The 19,413-nt window shown below is 35.5% G+C and overlaps 2 protein-coding genes across 5 annotated transcripts in view; one reads left to right on the top strand and one right to left on the bottom strand.

Annotated features, from left to right (window-relative positions):
• The first annotated feature begins 3,370 nt into the window (after positions 1-3,370).
• On the top strand, positions 3,371-11,926 carry LOC110099400 (probable prefoldin subunit 4). The gene is made up of 3 exons (XM_020826528.2): positions 3,371-3,632; positions 3,729-3,845; positions 11,447-11,926. Exons 1-3 carry the CDS (start codon positions 3,624-3,626, stop codon positions 11,705-11,707), a joined length of 387 nt encoding a protein of 128 aa, XP_020682187.1. The 5' UTR covers positions 3,371-3,623; the 3' UTR covers positions 11,708-11,926.
• Positions 11,927-12,152: 226 nt separating this feature from the next.
• The window catches only part of LOC110099420 (E3 ubiquitin protein ligase DRIP2-like), a 49,988-nt gene continuing 42,727 nt past the window's right edge, over positions 12,153-19,413 (bottom strand). For 2 of the 4 annotated variants that reach the window (XM_020826557.2, XM_020826561.2), the window contains exons 6-7: positions 15,963-16,035; positions 12,153-12,969 (exon numbers count right to left, since the gene is read on the bottom strand). In XM_020826557.2, the coding sequence (XP_020682216.1) occupies positions 12,799-12,969; positions 15,963-16,035 (244 nt within the window). In that variant the 3' untranslated portion in view covers positions 12,153-12,798. Of the gene's footprint in view, positions 12,970-13,869; positions 13,908-15,962; positions 16,036-19,413 lie in introns of all 4 variants that reach the window. The other 2 variants (XM_028697931.1, XM_028697932.1) reach the window with 2 other exon arrangements.

Here is a 19,413-nt window from a genome sequence, read left to right as displayed (position 1 = left end):
TATTTGGAAATAATTAACAATCTACTGGCATACTTAACGGAATGGTAAGCCTGAAAATACAATGCTAGGCATGATAGATTGTATAGATTTCATGATTATGATGAGAACTGCTGTCAGGAACATTAAGAATTTCATGTTCTAGAAGCCTTCATGCGGATGGAGCAGTGGCTCATTGGTCGACGGAAAAATTCTGTCCTGTGTGATCCGCGTTCGATGCCCTCAACTATCCAAAAAAAACAAAGAAGCCTTCATGTGGACTAACAATCACTATGACGATAAATTATTCTGTGCGAACACCGGACGTAGCTCTATGTCTGGAGGTGAATCAGAGCGCGCCACATCACCCGGTACACATCAGGTACACAACAAGGAGGTGACGTGGCGTGCTCTGATTTGTCTCCGGACAGAATCCGGCATCCGCACAGAATAATTAATCCACTATGAGAGCATCTTATGTAGAACGGGTAGGAGGATTGAATCATTCTAACCCGCCATTCATGGGAGCTAGGAAACACTCTCTTCCTTGTCTTGCTTAGGGCTCTTGAGATGAAGGAAGAGAAAGGAGATTCTCTTGAGTTGGTGAAAAAGATGAGAGCCAACCCTCAAAGAAAATCTGAAAAGTTTCAGATTTCTGTTGGAGGAGAGCCTAATTGAGAGGAGCAATGAAATCTGGATTTTAAAAAATTATTTCAGCAAGGGGCCAGGCCGTATGAGGTGGTGGGAGGAATAAGGATTTATTTCCTAATCCTGAAGTCAGGTTTTAGGAAGTAAATTAAGGCTTTTGCTTTTGTAAAATTCGGTTCCTGAGATTGGGGAAATAGGCTTGATTTGTTTCCAAACAGAGACTTTCCTATTGGAATTAATCAAACAGACAAAGGCATGAGGGAATTTCAATTACGGGAGAGAGAGGAAATCCAGGAATTTATTTCCTTACGGCTCAGAGTTTTTATTCAGCTCTTTTATTTCCAAAAGCTGCTTGGAAAATTCGGCCAGGGCATGGGAGTTAGGAAATACTTCCAAAGGGGGAGGGATAGGAATTAGAAATAAATTTCAATTTAAGTCCAAGGGGGCCAGCTGCTTGCATGAATCAAGGGGCAATTAACGTGGAGGATTAATGCTCATTGGTTTGAATTTAGGAATTAGGGAAGTAATGAAATAAATCCAATTTGAATTTGAAATTCAAATGGATTTAAATTAATTCCTTTCCTAAAATAGGTGGACTAAATTAGGAAAGAAATTTGAATTTCAAATTTTAAACAATTTGAATTTCAAATTAATTCCTAATATCATGCACCCCTAATTAGGAAATCCAAGGAAATAGGGGAAAGGATGAGGCCGGCGGCTAGGGAGCCATGGCCGGCGGTTGGTGGATATATATATATATATAATTTAAACATGTTAATAATTGTAATGTCTTTCACTAAGGAGCTCTTCTCCGGAACTTATCATCTCTAATACATGTCGTCATCCTGCAATGTCTTTCCTAATAAACTCCATTTGTGTCGGCAAATTATTGCATCCGGTCATCGAACGCGAAGAATAGGTTCAGACGTCCAATAAAAACATTTCACGTCACATGCGCTTTTGACTGCACTTTGACTGCGCTTTTGACGCGCTTAATTTAAAATAATATTTTATTAATATTTTGACCTATCTCCGCGTCAGGTGACCGGATGCAATAATTTGTCATTTGTGTCAGTCTTCTCGAAGCATATTTTCAGGAAGTTCATATCACAAAATTCTCTTCTCAAACACGTGGAGTCCAAATGAGGATAATTGATCGAATTTATTGTGTATTTATAAATGCTTAGTTGTAAGTATTACTGAATATTTGCTCAGTATTTTGTGAGTATTCGTTGATTATTTTGTGAGTATTTATTGAGCATTTGATGATTTACTATATATTTATTGAGTATTTATAAATGCTCAATAAATACGCAGCAATCCAGACGATTCTTCCCGCCCGGACTCCTCACAGAATAATTTATTCGAACTCCTTGTTTTCTGTCCAATGCTGTCTTTCCTACCAAACTACATATATGCATTGGTCTTATCAAAAGCCTAACACTAGAGGAGTAATTATTATGTCCGGACACCGAACGCGTCCAGAGTAGGGCTGTCAATATCTGACACGACATGAAAACCCGACCCGGACCTGACCCGAAAATTTCGGGTTCGGGTCAACCAGAACCCGAACCGGGTCGGGTTCGGGTTGACCCGGAAACCCGAAATCAACCCATTTTTGACCCAATAAGGCATGCCATCACGTCAGCCATCAGGCCAGCCGTTTGCGTCAGTGAGTCGTGACCGCTGCCCGCGGTCGCTTCGCCGCGCTGAAGGCCCATTGCCCACGGTCGCTTCGCCGCGTGACCGCCTCTTGATTTGAACCCGCCCCATGACCGTGAGTCCGTGACAGCTGCCGCTGGACGCCGGACATCGATGCCGCTGGACGCCGGACATCGATGCCACCGGACGCTGCTGCCGCGCTGAAGGCTCGTTGCCGTCGGACGTCACTGTCGTCGATGCCGTGAAGGCGTGAAGCTGCTCCCAGCCTTGCCGTGTCCTCGGGTCGGGTCGGGTTGACACGAACCCGAAGCGGGTCGGGTTTGGGTACGGTAAATCGAACCGTTTGTAAAAACGGGTCGGGTTCGGGTTGACCCGAATAGTGCCAGGTCTTTTCCGGGTTCAACCTGAAATTGACACTCCTAGTCCAGAGGCCAATAACCATGTGCCACATCACCTAGAGCTCGATACCTAGCACTCGGTATTGCTCCGTATACATTTGGATTTTCGATTTTTTGACCTGACATAATAATTTTCCACACTAGAGGCCTCTCTTATCAAACTTATCTACCGCCTTTAAGGCTTCAACACATATCCCGTCATGTATTTCAAATGTACTCAGCTAATTTGAATGGACTATTGAATTAAGGTTTGAAGAATATTCCAAATGAGGATCAAGTCAAGTTAAAATTCAAATTAATTTGAATTAATTGAAACTATTTTTTTATTGAATAATCTTAGGCTTCTTTTGAGACGACTTTTTATTACTCTTTAAAACATATTTTTAGTAAAATAAAAATTATTTAATTTTCATACAAAAATTTTTATTTTAAAAAATAATAAAAAATCTTTCCAAACGAAACCTCAGAGTACAAGATAATAGGTTATTCTCATTGAAGATAATTCAATGATTCAATCTTTATTTGAGACAATTTTTTTAAATTTTTTTTCAAGAAAAATTTTTTAACAACTTTTCAGCTGAAAAACTGATTTAAGAACCACTATGAAATTTGTCCCAAACAAAAATTCAATCCAAATAAGCTTTCTCTTGAGTATTTAAAGCGAAATTTCCCTAACCTAATCGTTGTCGACTGCCCCAGTCATCACCGCCACTTCCGCTTCCTCTCCTCGTCACCCTCGCCATTTCGCGAGGTTTTGCCAACCGCCCCCGTCCGACGCTGCCGCCGGCGATCTCAGAGCCGCAGCCTCTCTCTGAACCGGCCGACGTAGCCGTAATCCAACTCTCCTAATCATCGTTCAAGCTGTCTTCGTACAGACTATAGCTTCCACGTAGACGAAGAAATAGAGCGGAACCGAAGCGATTCAGAGTACATTCCAAAATGCAGCAGGTAATCCCTGGAAACTAGATCCCTTAAACCTATCGGTCGATCTTGTTGTGAATCGATTTCTGAATGGTTGAATTCCCGATTTCTTAATGGTTCAAGCAAAAGGGTTCGGGATCGGAGGTCGAAGTGACGTGGGAAGATCAGCTGAACATCAACAAGTTCGGCAGACTGAATAATAGGTTCCACGAGCTCGAGGACGAGATCAAAATCGCTAAGGTATGGTTTGCTCAACCCTGAAGTAGTCGGTCTCTATTTATGTTTATAAATGTTTTCAGAATATATTATTCCTAGGATTTTGTTGATTTGGTAAGGCCGACTCTGGGATAGTGCTATGAGATTGGCATCTATGTCTGGATGTGATTTTCTTGGAAAGGATTGATGTGGTTCTTATTGCTAGCTTAATTGTATGTACTAGAAGGCAAATTTAAGCTTAACCTTGTCCTTACCACAGGGAACTGCACCATGACGTTAATTTCATCAAAATTACATGATTTTCTAGACATGTCTTCAGCCATAATTGTCCTGTGTTATGTTATTAGAGCATGGTAGAAATTATCCTGCCAGATAATATTTTATCATGAATGTAAACATTATGTGTATTCCGTAGCTTCAACAGGGTTGGACTGACCCTGCAACATCAAAGTTTTGCTTTTTTTCGCATGATCATATGTTGAAAATTTGCGGAGGAACGTACTTAAGTAAAGATTAATTAATGGCCCCTCATCATTACAGAGTGCACTTAACATGCACATTATGAGTATGGACATCTTTTGTTTTCATAGGAAATAACAAATTTTCTAATATTAGCTGAAGTGGCACTTACATGCACATTGACAAAGTTCCTATTTACATTTAATTAAACAACACTTTGAATAGCATAGTACACTTTCCTAGCTGCTGGAGTAGGGTTTCCCTCTGAGCTCCGATGTAGAACTTGCTAAATTACTAGTAACAATACAAGAGAAATCTGCTTCAGCAGTTAGGTGGTATTTATTATGAAATTAAGTTTAGGCATGATGCATGAGAGCTAAAGTTCTTTTGGGGAAACCAAGTATTATAGGTAGTTGTTACAATCCTATTAGCAAAATGAAGAAGCTACAGGATAAGCAGACAATTTTGAATTCATCTAAAACTCCAGAAGAAGAGAAGGGAAAATCGAAGGTGCCCACAACTCCAATATTCATTGGGAAGAGAGCGGGCCATAGCTCAGATCAATTCATTCTTTTACATGCCCAAATTTTTCAAAGGGGAATACTTATATAAACAAATGACACCGAGGAAATAGTTGGGAAACAAGATTGCTCAGAAAATCATACAAATTAAAAAGAACAACCCTCCAATTGAATTTTCCAAACCCAACATGAGTGATGAGACCTTAATAACCAATGACTAAAACTCTTTAAAATCAAACAAAGAACTAGAGATTTAAAAAGAAATCTAAACAACATCAAATAAATCAGGAGATATAGAATTTTTTTTTAAAAAAAATTCTATTTGATTGTTGGTCTGGAATTTCCTAATGAATTTCTTGGCCTGCTGCCATGCAGCCCTTGTTGTAGCCAAAAACAGCTATCCCTAATTTATGGAAGGAAAAACAGAAAGGGAAACAACCAGAGGAGATTGGTACTGTTTCTTGAAACAGAGAAAAGAAAACAAATCAGTAGATAGCTGCTCAAGGAGAAAGAAGGTATTAGGAAGGAGAAAATTAGACAACAGAGACCCGGTCTAGGCTTGGTGTAGTCCAAATGACCTCCCTGCATCCAGCTTAGATGTTTCTTGGAGTTCTTGATACCTGGAATGCTTTCCTGGTTGTTGGCATCACCTAGGGAAGAGGCAGGTCTTGTCAGAAATTGACAAGAGGACAATTGTTGGATGTTTTCTTGGACAGACCTAGGGATGGATGGGAAGGCCAGGAAATATGGTCGTTGGTGACTGGATGAATCTGAGCTCAGAGGGCTAGAGATGAATCGGGGGCTGGCTTTATGTAATTGGCAACATTTTGTTGTCTTGTACACAAGACAGTCGGTTGAAATTGCAAAAAGAGGCTACGGGCATGATTTTGGAACTCCGCTACACACCTTCTGTCTCTCTCCTCTCAAGATTTAGGGGAAGTCCACTCCAAGGATGGGAATTCTCTCTCCTTTTTCAGATTTCTTGAAATTGAACTAAAATAAAAAAAATCTTCCCTTTTAGAGAAAAAAAAAAGTATTTATAAGCAGCCTATGGCTAGAGCACTATCAGGCTTGTTTCATTTCTCCCTTCAAGAGCACTCCGCACTCCAAAAGCTTTAAGTGTTGGGTTGATTGGCAGGTTGGCGCGAGAACTACTTGCTGCTTATTGGTTAATGAGAGGGGAGGAGCAAGGCTTGTAGCGATGCTCGTATGTATCAATCATATGGATTGCCTTGATCTCTATGGTCTCTTCTTTTTCATCCTCTTCTTGGACTTGAATCTCCAATTGATCTCTAATTCAATGAGCTCATCCTAAAACTCTCAACAGGAGTCAAGTGGCATTGGCTTCATAAAAAATGATCTATGGAGATGAATCAAAGGTGCTATATCAGTAAAAGAAGGGCATTTTGAGGAAGTAACATTTGAGTTTGGGCTGATGGTATTAAAAATGGACAACTTAGAAAAAAATTCAGGCTTCCCTGGGGGAATGAGTCAGATCCCGAGATGGCCTTGCAAATGAAGTGCATGAGGTTGGATATCAACTTTGAACCCTTTGTTAAACCTTATGAATCGATGATGGTTGACTTTGACGAAATTGCTTCATCGGATGAATTTGTTTCAAATGAAGCGATTCAAGCACAACTTAGGAGTGATAAAGTAATGCCACTTCGACCAAAGAAGGGATCATCAAGCAAACATAACGAGAAGGATATAGCCATCAACAAAGAAATCATCCCCAAATATCACTAGAAGAAATCCACTTTAAATAGATGAATATTTTATCCTATCTCCTCTAAGGAAGATCCTAGCACAACTCAATCTATATGAATCTCCCTTAATGCCAAAGGACATCCATAAGACTTTGATTCAAGCTCTCAAAGATTTGGAGATTTACAAATCATATTTCGATAAAAAATGCTTGCCTAAGATTCCACGAGCTTAGAATGGGTTGGTCATCATATTCTCCAAAGAAAATCTTATTCTTGGGATAATAGAACATAATTGCTTTTGTATGTCACAATAGAAAGTGATGATATTATGTCGAATCTTAATCGATTCCAATTTCTCAATAAATATCATGAGCTTGTGAGCATTAAGATCATTGTCCCTTAATGTTCAACATCTCGGGTAAGATGAACATATGGTGTATGGCTTTAATGAAAGAGAGAAAATTATGGGATCATTCATTATCCCTCTCAGATTTGAAAAGTTTTATATGGAAGCCAAATTTCATGTGGTCGATGTAAACACTTTATTCAAGGCACTCTTTGGTTAATCGTAGCTCCATGAATATGATATTTTTTGACAACTCTGAACTAATGTATGAAGCACTTAGGAGATGGAGCAGAGTTCAATTTCAGTGATATAAAATTCTTTGCAGTCCATTATGTGAATTTACGTAATGTGAAATATTTGTTTTCGAATAAGCTATAATTAACAAAACCTTTTGAAGACATGGCATTAATCTTCAAGACTACAAAGCAATTCAAAAAAGAGGTTGGAAGAAGCAAGTAAGAAGTCAATACCGGTTATTCCTAAAACAATCAGCAACTCATCCAAGCCAAAGAGAGTCATTCCTTACTTAGGAAGTGATATGAAAGAAGATGATGACATCCTAGTCACACTCAAAGAAATGTGCAAACCCTTGGCTAAAAGAAAGATGAAAGCAAAAAAAAATCATATTCCGTCTATGATTGTGATTTTACTTATGCAAGCCTGGTACGATGTATTATTTCAAGGATAATGAATGGCTTGTAGATTTCAAAATATATTTTCATAGTTATTATACCTCTCCCTCCATAACATTCTAGAGAGATTATTCCTTGTGAGGTTCATAATGCTAAAGAGCTAAATATATTTTATGTTGCTCCTTTATCTGAAAGGAGTGGACTAAGAAGTTAATTATATAAATCCAGGGATACCGTGATGAGATATTTGATTGGTTCCTCCAATGTCTTAAGGTTGGAGAGGTAATGCCTACAAGAATGCTAAGGTACCTCACAATAATTCAAAAAATGATGCTTAAATAAGGAGTTCATGTCAGGATAATTAAATGATGAAATCAAAAGAGTCCACATGCTTCATAAAGAAACGATAATAATACTACAAAAGGCCTCAAAAATTTTATAGCTAAATGTCCTTATAAAAATGTATGTTATGCAATAGTGGGAAAGTGTTTTACTCTGTGAATTCAGGGACTATTTTTTCTTAACATATGCTAAGATGCATGCCTTATCCCTTGAAGTGGCAGTTCAAATATTAACTATCAAATTATATTCATTACTTGTTAAATAAGCTCTAAGCCAAATAAGGCTAGAAATAGAAGAACATGTGATGACAAAAATAATAAAGCTCATATGATGTTTTCGTCCAAGGAAAAATATGTTGATTGGATTGCAAATATTCTTACCGCAAAGAAAAAGAATCGTTAAATTCACATTTGCATTAACTTCGAAGATCTCAATAAGACATGCTCGAAAGACAACTTTCCGCTATTGTATGAGAACTCCTAATTGATAATGCTTCCAACTATGAAATGTTATCATTTATAGATATATAGTTAGATTATAATCAAATCAATGGCTCTTGAGGATGAAATGCACATGTCATTCAGGATGCCTATCGACATATTCTATTATACGGTCATGTTCTTCAGTTTGAAGAATGCTCAGGCTACCTATCAAAGGGTTATGACATGTATCTTTGATAAGTCGATTCTTCAAAAGGTTGTCTATTCATCAAAGCATATATTAAAAAGATCATCTTGATGACTTAAGAATCGTATTTGAGAGGACTAGAAAATTTGATCTTAAAATGAACCTCCTTAAGTGTGTTTTTGGGGTTTTCTTAGAAAAATTTCTTCTATACATTGTTATATAGGAATTGAGATTGATCCTAACCAATTGAAGCGATCGGTAAAATGCCACAACCAAAAATTATTTGCCAACTTCGCTCTTTTTGAATGTAGCCTATATTCTTTTGAAGTTGTATGTCAAATCTATCATGTAGGCATAAACCATTTGGAAACTTGATGAAAAAGAATGCTCATTTCAAATGATACAAAGACTGATAGGAAGCCTTCAACAACTTCAAAAAAGTTTTGTTAAGCCCATACTTGCACGGTTGATCTCGGGAAAGAGCCTTATTTTGCAAAAGAGTTCCTCAGAGCATCATTGTTGGTGCAATATAATGAGGAAGGCAAGGAGAATGTTGTCTATTTCATGAGCTAAATATTACTAGAAGCGCAAGTACAATCTTCTTCAATTGAGAAGTATTACTTGGCATCTATTTTTGCTCCCACAAAGTCGCCTTAATTTCAAAAGTCGGTCCACTGCAATTCTTGATGATAAGCTAGCAGGATCGATCATCTCACTAGATAGGCAATCATCCTCGTGTAATTTGACATCGCTTATGTTCCTTAAAAATCAATAAAAAGGGAAAATCATAGCAAATGTTCCCGCTGTATATCCGGTTTCTACAAATTCAATGCTCAATGGCGATCTGCCTAATGAGCAGATTCTGCTTATTCAAGAAAAAGAAAAACAATTGACCTGAGAGATGTATTTTAATAGAGCATCATTAATTAAGTTCGCCCAACCTCGAAACCTTTTTAAGCCCCGAATTGTCATTAGTTTTATTTTTATAACACTTGATGAAGGTATAATGAGGTATTCATTCGATAATCGAGCCTTGAACCAATAATGCGATTAAATATAAGACTTTGGTGGTGGGTCTCGATATTGTAATTAGTTTAGGGTTTCAAAACCTTTGAATTCTTTTTTTGTTTCTCGGTTTGTTATAGATCAAGTATTGGGTATATATAAAATTAGTAAGATTGAATTGGCCAATTATCATAAACAATTTCTTGAGGTTGTGAAACAAATTCAGGATGTCACACTAGCTTGAGTTTTCCGAGCTCAAAATAGTAATACAGATTTCCTAGTTAAATTGGCTAAAGAAATGACAATTATGAACGGTGAGCTTATATTGATTAGAATCCACATTTGTTGAATGCTAGAGGGTTTATCAAATTTAGACTGGCACGATACAACTCTGGTTGTTCCTCACCTTGTATCACAAATCATTTATAAAGACCGACAAGATGAGCCAAAAAATTACTTAAGAAAATCAATAGTATGAAGATGATGTAGAACGGAAAAACGCTTTGATATGGTAGAGGGACAAACTTCAAATGTCTCACAAAATCTGAAAATTTTCTTTAGGTTTTTATTCAAAACCTGGGAAGAATTCCAGGTTCCAGTAGATAAGGGTCTAGAGAAGATTGAAGGAGAAGCCTAGCCTTAATAGAGAAGAGAAAGGCTGAGAAACGTGCCTCAGATTTCCAAAAAAATTTGAGAGAAAATTCTCAGATTTGAGTGGTTGGGAATAGAAAGCTGAGAGCAAAATCTGTTACATATTTTGAGAAATTTCAGCCTGCACTTGAGGAGAAAAGCTCAGGAGAAATTTTCCATCCACTCTTACGGGCTTGAGACTTCTGGTTGCAGCTTTTAGAGGAAGAGAGCTCTTATTTCCTAATTCTCATCTCTAGAATTAGGAAATAAACTAAAGCCTAGATGTGAAAACAAAAATTCGGCCAAGGTTATGTGTATTAACTTTTAAAATTTTAACTATTTGGTAATTTATATTATATTTGAATAATTGTAATATTTATTTTTTTTATTCGATTCAACCTGGTTGAACTATTGAATAGTGAACCTTTACTTCATCCGATTTCATGGTGGTCTGTTTTTAGAACCTTGCATTTGTCAATGATACTCATTATTGTAGATCTTTTGCTCAAATTTTACTTAGATATTTGGGGACCAAAGAGGGTGATAAGATCGCAACCGAAGTTCGTGGATTTTGTGGCGTCAATTACCAAATGGTAGCTAAAATAAAAAAAACCATTATTACTAATCTTCGATTGTGAGATATTGCATCAACAATGCTAAGCACCATGAATGTTAAAATCATTGTGACATCCTACATCAATTTTCAAATCCATTGTATCCTGCAGTAGCATATTGACCATCTGAATATTAAGGTACGAATGTAATTGGACCGATCAATCATACATTATAAGCTAGATATCGCTTTATATAAGTAGCAATTAACTATATTTATAAATGGGATGAAGTGGCTCCATTCAAGAAGAGATTATTATGTGCGGAGTCCGAATACTGATAGCTGTTTAGTTTTGTGGTTGTGAACAGTAAAATTACAAGGGTGAACAGTAACTGCACTTTTACTGTTCACAGTCGCAAAATCAGACTGTTCTTTGTGTTCGGACTCCGCACGTAATAATCTCTCCGATTCAGCAAAGTTTTCTTTGAGCACATGATCAACTTTTTCATCTATAACATTCTTTACATAATCAGTGCGCAATGTCGAATAATCTCACACAATGACTCAACTTTCAAAACAATAAAGATACAAATACATCAATCTATATAAAATCGATTAGTGGTATTCATTAATTTATAAATCAAGTGCCTTCAACAAAGCACTAATAAAAATAGTCAAAAATATCCTCCCTAAGAATAAGAGAATGACTTACAAACTTCTTAGCGATGAGCTTTTTGGACATCTTTATTCCCAAATTTCTACGCCCTTTGACTGAGCAAAGTTGATGGCTCTTATTTTCAGGAAAATAATGAGAGCTTGGAGGATGCCAGCAATGAACTCATCCTTTCAGATGAGGATATTGTGAGGTTCCAAATTGGGGAGATTTTTGCCCACATGCCAAGGGAACAAGTAGAGAGCAAGCTGGAGATTATGAAACAAAATTCCAGCAAAGAACTGGAGAAGCTTGAAGAAGAAAAGGAATCAGTTCTTGCTCAAATGGCTCATCTGAAGAAAGTTCTTTATGGAAAATTTAAGGATTCCATTAACTTGGAAGAAGATTAATCGTACATAGAAATTTTCTTATGAAAACTTTATATTATAAATTTCAGAAAATTTCAAGAGAGTGATGAAAAGTGGTAAATTATGAAACAATTGGATGCTTAGGTTTTCCTGGTTGTATTGCAATGATGCTAACATGATCTATCTGTCTGGAACAATTTATTTGCTTTGTAATATATTGGGTGTTTACATGTTTGAGCTGTTAAGCACCAATTTTTTTTAGATTTGCAAAATCATTTGTGTTAATTATGATGCAAGAATTCTGAGCAAGAATATTTATAATTGTTAAATTATTTTTGAGATAACATTTAAATATTTTGTTCATTTAGTGAGAGTCAGACAACTCAGCTGGAGCTCATTTCATCAATGGGCTCAGTCATAAGTGCATTATTTTATAGTTCTTTTATGCTTTTCATAGATAATAACAGTTTGTATTAAAGAAAAAGAAGAAGAAATCATGGTTACAGAATTGATCAATATCAGCATATTTCACTAAATTATGAAATATGAATACATATGAGCGTTCACATACAGTGGTGGGATAATAAGAGTTCCAATGTTGAAGCATTATAAATTTATACAGGAAGCCACCAGTGCTCAGGTCTTTAATCACATAAGCTTTAGTTCTTCAAAAACTAATAATAATTGTATGAAATCCATCCTAGTAAATGAAATTATGAAAAAAAAAAAAAAAATCAAAGAAGAATGTGTTTCTTGGGCTAGAATTCGACTCGGTCGAATAGAACACATTAGCAAATCTATAAATATGTAGGTGAGCCCTACTTGTGGTGAAGTTATTCTGTGCGGATACGAACGTCATCTGGAGGCGAATCAGAATGCGCTACATCACCCGTTTGCCGTGCACCGGCCTGTGTACTGGATGATGTGGTGCGTTCTGATTGGCCTCCGGACAATCCGGTGTCCGCATAGAATAATTTCTCCTACTTGTGACCTACTCCATCAAGCTGAATTCAGCCATTAATTAAAGGGTGAAAAAAATAGGGTAATTTAGAAAATCCCTAATGAAAATCTCCTGAAAGGCTAACCTTTTGCCTATAAAAAAATTAAAAAATGATCAATAAATTAGAAAAGGCTTAGGGTGGCATAGGCTTCTGGCTATAGGTCAGTACCATTACAAATTCCTTAGCTGAAGTGCCAACTGAAGCCTGAATTCTTTGTGATGGTCCTTGGCTAAGCCATTGATCTGTAAGGTCCTGCAGTGACAATGCAGGATTCACTGGCTGACCTCTGCATGCTATTTCCACCTGCAATTATAGGTTTCATAAAACTGCATATGAGATATTAATATTTAGGAAGTTTACGTGGAAAAATTTTGGGATCTATACTTCATAGGATTTATTTTGAGATTAGTTGAATATAAATTTTGATTAATTACTTATGCAGTACATTGATCTTAAATGTAATTCAATAATTTTAATTTCGTTTGGAACGGCTTTCTTAATATTTCTTAAATCAACTTTTTAGTTTAATTTTTGTACAAAAAAAGTGTTTTAAGAAGCGATAAAGCCAGCCCAAATGAAGTGTCAGAGTTTATGCTTTTGATTGGGCAGATTAGAGGTGTCAATATTTGACCCGACCCGAAAACCCGACTCGAACCCGACCCGAAAATTTCGAGTTCGGGTCAAATCGAACCCGAACCGGGTCGGGTTCGTGTTAGGGATTTCGACCCGTTTTTAAAACCGGGTCGGGTTCGGGTTGACCCGAAAACCCGAAATCGACCCGATTTGACCCGTTTTTAATTAATTTAGGAGGATTTTAAAGGATTTTTATGAAATAAGTAAATGATATTTCAAAAAATGATAAACATTGTTACCCAAATTAAATTAATCTTGATTTATTTTAAATTAATTGAAGTAAATCTTACCTTAATTTGATTTAGATTTAAATAAATTGAATTAAATAAAAAAAATTAATAAAATATACTCGAAACGGGTCGGGTTCGGGTTGACCCGGACCCGAAGCGGGTCTGGTTCGGGTTCGAAAAACCGACCTGTTTGTAAAAACGGGTCGGGTTGAACAGTGTCGTGTCAATTTCGAGTTGGACCCGAACCCGACCCGTGACCCGTTTTTGACAGCCCATTTGGGCTAGTATTTTTTATGACAGTTACCAAGAAACCACAGTTGTGATTTCTATTTTTTTTTACCTCCCATCTTCTCTCTCTTCCCAATTTCTTCTCAATACCTTTAGGAGAAAAAAATCAAAATTGAATGATACTTCCATGACATTTAAGATTCCATACATCAATTTACAAAGCCACCAACTCAATCTAAAAGTAACAAACTTATGCCAAATCATCTTAACCATTTTCAAACTTAAAATGCAAAATCTTGGTATCTACCTCATTATATAATTCATGTATGGATATTATATAAATAAATAACAAAACACACCGATTTATAAAATTTTCATGAAAGAAGCTTGAAACCTATATCACCATGTGATTCATGCGTGAATACTGAATTAACAAACTAACAAATCACCCTACTTATTTTCAATTTCTTTTACAGAAAAAGCTTGAAACTTACCTCACCATATGATTGATGTATGATATGGAGTCAATAACTAACCAATCTCCCCATTAACTCAATAATATGGCAAGACTTGAATCTCATCCATGATTTCACTCAAAGTCGAGCACTTTAAGCTCCCAAAGCCCCAAAGTGCTCAACACCATGCAATCTCATCACTTAAACGTTGCATAGGTTGAGTACCTACGAGATACCTAGGTAGTATATAAGAACATAATTCTAGTACCATTTAACATGATCATGATATAATAATATATCACTAAGCTTTTGTTTGGGGCAGCTTTCTTACTACTTCTTCAAGTAGCTTTCTAGTACAAAAATTTTAATTTTTACATTTGAAAGCTGTTTTAAGAAGCAGTAAGAAAGCTGTTCCAAACAAAGCCTAAATTTGCATAGCCTTGAAGTAGCCATCTCCTTGTCTTGAATGTTGCAATGTTATGATCTATCACTAAACAAATTATGCAACTAAAATTGGTTCCTCCTAATCATTTCCAAAAATCTCTTCCTCAACTTATGCCTTTATTTATTCTAGATTTTTTCCTACACTCTAAAAGCAAAATCTATTTTTTTGTTTCCCCAAATTGTGATGTTTCACCAAAGTTGAAAGTAGTTAAATCCGACACCCCAAAATTCGATATCGCACTACGCAACTATAGAGTCCAACTCTATTTGTCTACAAGATAGCCAAAGCATCCTTACTATTACTAGAGAACCTATATTCTACAATTTTGAGAGCACTTGAGAGGACATAAGATTCATTCTCAAATCTGGTATATATCTAACTCCCAACTAAATGTGGAGCAGATTGTACAAATTGTGGGAAATCTACTAAAGGCTGGCCTTGAAGAGAACAAAATAGCCATGACCTGCTAAGTTTAACTCGTAGTCTTTCTTTCTATTCTTTTCTCCAAAAATCTTGTCTAAAACTGATAGTTCAAAATGGAGAGGCATCCCCTGTTCAGGTCTATTTTTAAACAGCAAGGAGCAAAAAAAAGATGAATAGTATTCTTTTTTTCCTCAATATTCGCCAAACTAATATAAAAAATGAGAGATTGACAGCATAAAACATGGTATGAAGCAGTCATAAAGGTGGGTTACAGACCAAACCAATAGCTTATTGTATTGAAGCAGAAGTGCTATTAAATGCCGATTTTCCAGCTCTCTTATGGGTAAGCAGTCACAAAGGTGGGTTACATTGTTGAGTACTTGAGTTGATGGAATTGGATCATAAATTAGTAAGATAAATGTCCCATCGTTGGTTATTGTGTAGCTCACATTAATAATAGAACAAGATCAGATTGAGAAAGATGTACCCTAACGTCCAGCTAGGCGCCATGGTAAAGCAGGGATAGTCAAACATGAAAAACAATAGCATAGGGGATTCAGTGCATTGTTGCACAACTTCTTTTCTTAGTTGAGATGAATAATCCAATTATAGAACTTAAAGGAAAAATGATCTCACCTTTGTTCTCCTCTTACACTACAGTAAAATATTCCCGAAATGAAGGTGAGACAAACCAAACAACATATTCATATTTAGAATGAAGTTATGTAACATAAAAATATTCACAGTTTCATTAATCATTAAAAAAATAACTGTAAAAGTTAGTATGTGATTTTTTAGGTTTAAGACATCAACTATTTAAGAAGTCAGATAAGGAATGAACTAAGAAGTTTTATGTACAAAAAAAAAAAAAAGTTAGCTCACCTCAGCCTCACTTGCAAGATTAAGCTTCTTTACAAGGTACTTTTGGAGAAAAGTAACAGGTAAATTTCCTTCCCTGCATCCAGAGTATTGAGTAACTTATAAGATTTACATGTGAGTGAGCAAGACTTTTCAAAAGAAAAAAGAAAAAGAGAGAGAGAGAGAGAGAGAGAGAGCACTGATCAATGTGCGTTGGATGTGTTAATCAAGTTGTTATAGGCTTTGCTTGGGACGACTTTTTTCTGCTTCTTAAAGCAACTTTTTAGTATAAAAATTTATTTTTTACTAAAAAACTGCTTTATGAAGCAGTAAGATAGCCGCGCCAAATGAAGCCATAGATCTCGAATAAATCATGGCAGAGCTACTAAGATTAACAGGTTTGCTAAACAAATTACTTTTTCTTCGCAATTTATCCCAAGTGTTCACAGAACGGAGCTACATACCATACCATTAGCAAGTTTAATTGCACAAACAAACATTACAGGAATATAAATGTCACACTGAAGCAAATCAATTCGATAAAGGAAGAAGCACCTACACAGAGGCCGTATGCCTAGCAGCAGGTGATTGAGATCACGGGAAAAGGATATAGAAAGAGCATGTGAAAGACAAAAAGGATATTTGCTATTATATGCAATTTCAATAGTAGGAATATGTGAATCTCAATTGCCTAGATTTTTTCCAATCAAACATCTTAATAGATTTCTTAGATGCTGCCTCAATATGACTTTAGCTTGAGGGTGAAAGGTTGATGTGAATGTAAACATAGTACATAACAATTCATAAGGGTAACCCATGTAGCATAACTATTTCCTCAAATAAAATTTTTGCTTTATAAGATGCATCAGTAGTCTTTGAACATACAATAAACTAAGTCATGCAAAAAGTCCATCTACTATCATGAGTGTGATATCATGTTAGAACAGTTCTAAGCAATCCTAGTACAAAATCTATATAAAAATTAACCCATGGAGTTGGAGCAATATAAAAAGAAGTGTATACGTCAATACATTATTTAACAATTTCGCCCATTTGACATGGGCTAAACTAACCAACAATCAAAGCAATATCCCTTCATATCAGAAAAAGGGATCATGATGGCATTGAAATTCCTTAATGAACAATCTATAGAATGCAGCTAACCTATGAAAACCCCCAATATCAAAGATAGAAGTAAGGGTCGACCAATCAAAGGATTGTCTTGATTTTTGAAGTATTTGATTCAAAACTATGAGAAGATACCGCAGAGCCAAAACTATGACTTTTTTTGCAAAAATATGAACATTTTAAGATTAAACTAACCTTATCATCCATTAAATTGATTGACTAAAGTGATCAAGATGCTCAATCTTGATTGAACTGTAAATTAATGTTATCTAAGTATAGGTTAAAAACTTGCTAATGAATAGAGGAAGCATTGGATGCATCAATCTTATTAAGGCATTGGGTGCATTAGATACAAAAGGCATATTGACCACTCATATAATATATCAGTGGTCATGAATGTTATTTTCCATTCATTCATGAGAAAAATCCATATTTGATGGTACTAATTGCAAATCAATTTTTGAAAAAGTATAATAACTGAAATATTATGCCAAGCATATCATCCAATCTAGGCTAGGAAATATGTACTTTATCATGACTATAAATCTATAATTTAATTACAAATAATGGGTCCCTATTTAAAAAAAAAATTGGGTTAAAAGGAGAAACAAATATTTGAAAGCAAACATCCAATTTGAACCTAATATTCTCCCAAAAAAGATAAAAAACCTAATAAAATAAATTCAAATTAAAAATTAGAGAAATTCTACCATAAATAGAAGTGGGTCTAAGAAAACTTGAAAACACATTCGATCCAATTCTATTATGGCCTAATTTGACTACTTGTAATTAGTCTATGGCCGATTGGGCTTTTGTCAGATAATATAGCTTGATTAGTGCATGTACTGCAACTTAAGATTATAAATGTAAGACCCAATAATTTGAAATCAAATATATTCCTACCCAAAATCAAAATAATCCTAAATAAATTAAATTCAAACATAAGATTATTCAAAAAGGTCATTCATTCTAAATTAATTCAAAATAAATCTAATAAATTCAAAATTCTTAATAAAATTGAAAAATATATTAAAATATACTAAAATAATCTAAAACCAAATTCTTGTACTACACATTCTATCATTCTATCTCAGGTCTTATTACTTCATCTTCTTCTCGCCTTTATATTTCCCAAGCCACCTAAATTTATTTTCTAACACATTATTTTTATAAGTACCACTTCCATAATTGCTTTAATACAGACACTTACATTTGTAATATATTAGTCATACCATACCTTCATCATAATAAATCAATCAAACTCAGTTCGTCTAGAGAATTCTTTATTACTCATCAATCAGGTTCATAAAACATAGCTGGTTATGATACCATCATGTTATCACATATCACCAAAAAAAAAAAGAAAATATGATCCACATTGTTGACCCTTCTCTGTAAAAAAAAAAAAAAAAATCAATTAACTACTCTGCCCGCACGTCGTCGCACGTCTGCGACTTGTCTTGCACGACCGAGGCCGAATTTTCGGAGCCCACACACATTTATATCTATGTTCTACTATATAATAGAATGTTCTAATTAGTGACTTATATTATTGTTCTTTTAATATAAATATTTTGTGATATGCTTGATATTTAGCCAAATTTGTTGCATGTAACATTTCCTTTTTACGGTGTGAATCTCTGGTCACTGCATAGTTTTTATTCGTTTTTAGATTTCTTGAAATTTTTTAAATTTTGATGACTTCAAATTATAGTGTGTAGTAAATTGAATGTGTTTATTGTTTTTACATCAAAAGAGATTAACCTTAGCCTAGACTAAGAGCTGAGAAACTGCAGCATATAAACTTTAATGTGTATTTTGCACATTTGATCCTAGGCTTATATTAGTGAACTCTATACATCTTCATCTTATAGAGAAGTGTTAGGCGAGCCCCTCCGGTCCTTACTCTAGGCGGGCCCCACATGGAGTTAATTCAAGGGTTGGAGGGAAAATTTGAATGGAAAGGGGGGAAATTTGAATAGAAGGGCTGTTTAGGGATTTTGTATGGGGATGAGAGTTAAAGAGGGGGAAAGGGGGGAATTAGGTCCTCATCTTGAATTTGAATGAAAAGTTTGAGATCTCATTGTGTGCTTGGGCTCTAGGGTTTGCTAGAGACTTGTGGAGAGTTGTTCTTCCTCTCGAATTGAAGGACGTTGTATCTTTCTTTGTTTTCTTGCATCTACTAGTGGAAACCTTGTTTCTTTTCCTTATTTTTCTCTGTTTGGGTGCATTTCCTGCTGCGGAGCTGCTGTAAAAGACTAGCACAATATTTTATAATAGATTCAATATCAAAATAAGGTTTTAAAAATTGATATTTCTATAATCAAACATAGTTCAAAGAATAACA

Source organism: Dendrobium catenatum, unplaced genomic scaffold (assembly GCF_001605985.2).
Source record: "Dendrobium catenatum unplaced genomic scaffold, ASM160598v2 fragScaff_scaffold_1022, whole genome shotgun sequence".
NCBI classification, from domain to species: Eukaryota; Viridiplantae; Streptophyta; class Magnoliopsida; order Asparagales; family Orchidaceae; genus Dendrobium; species Dendrobium catenatum.
The sequence above is the reverse complement of the archived record's forward strand: the minus strand, read 5'-3'. Positions and strand labels throughout refer to the sequence as shown.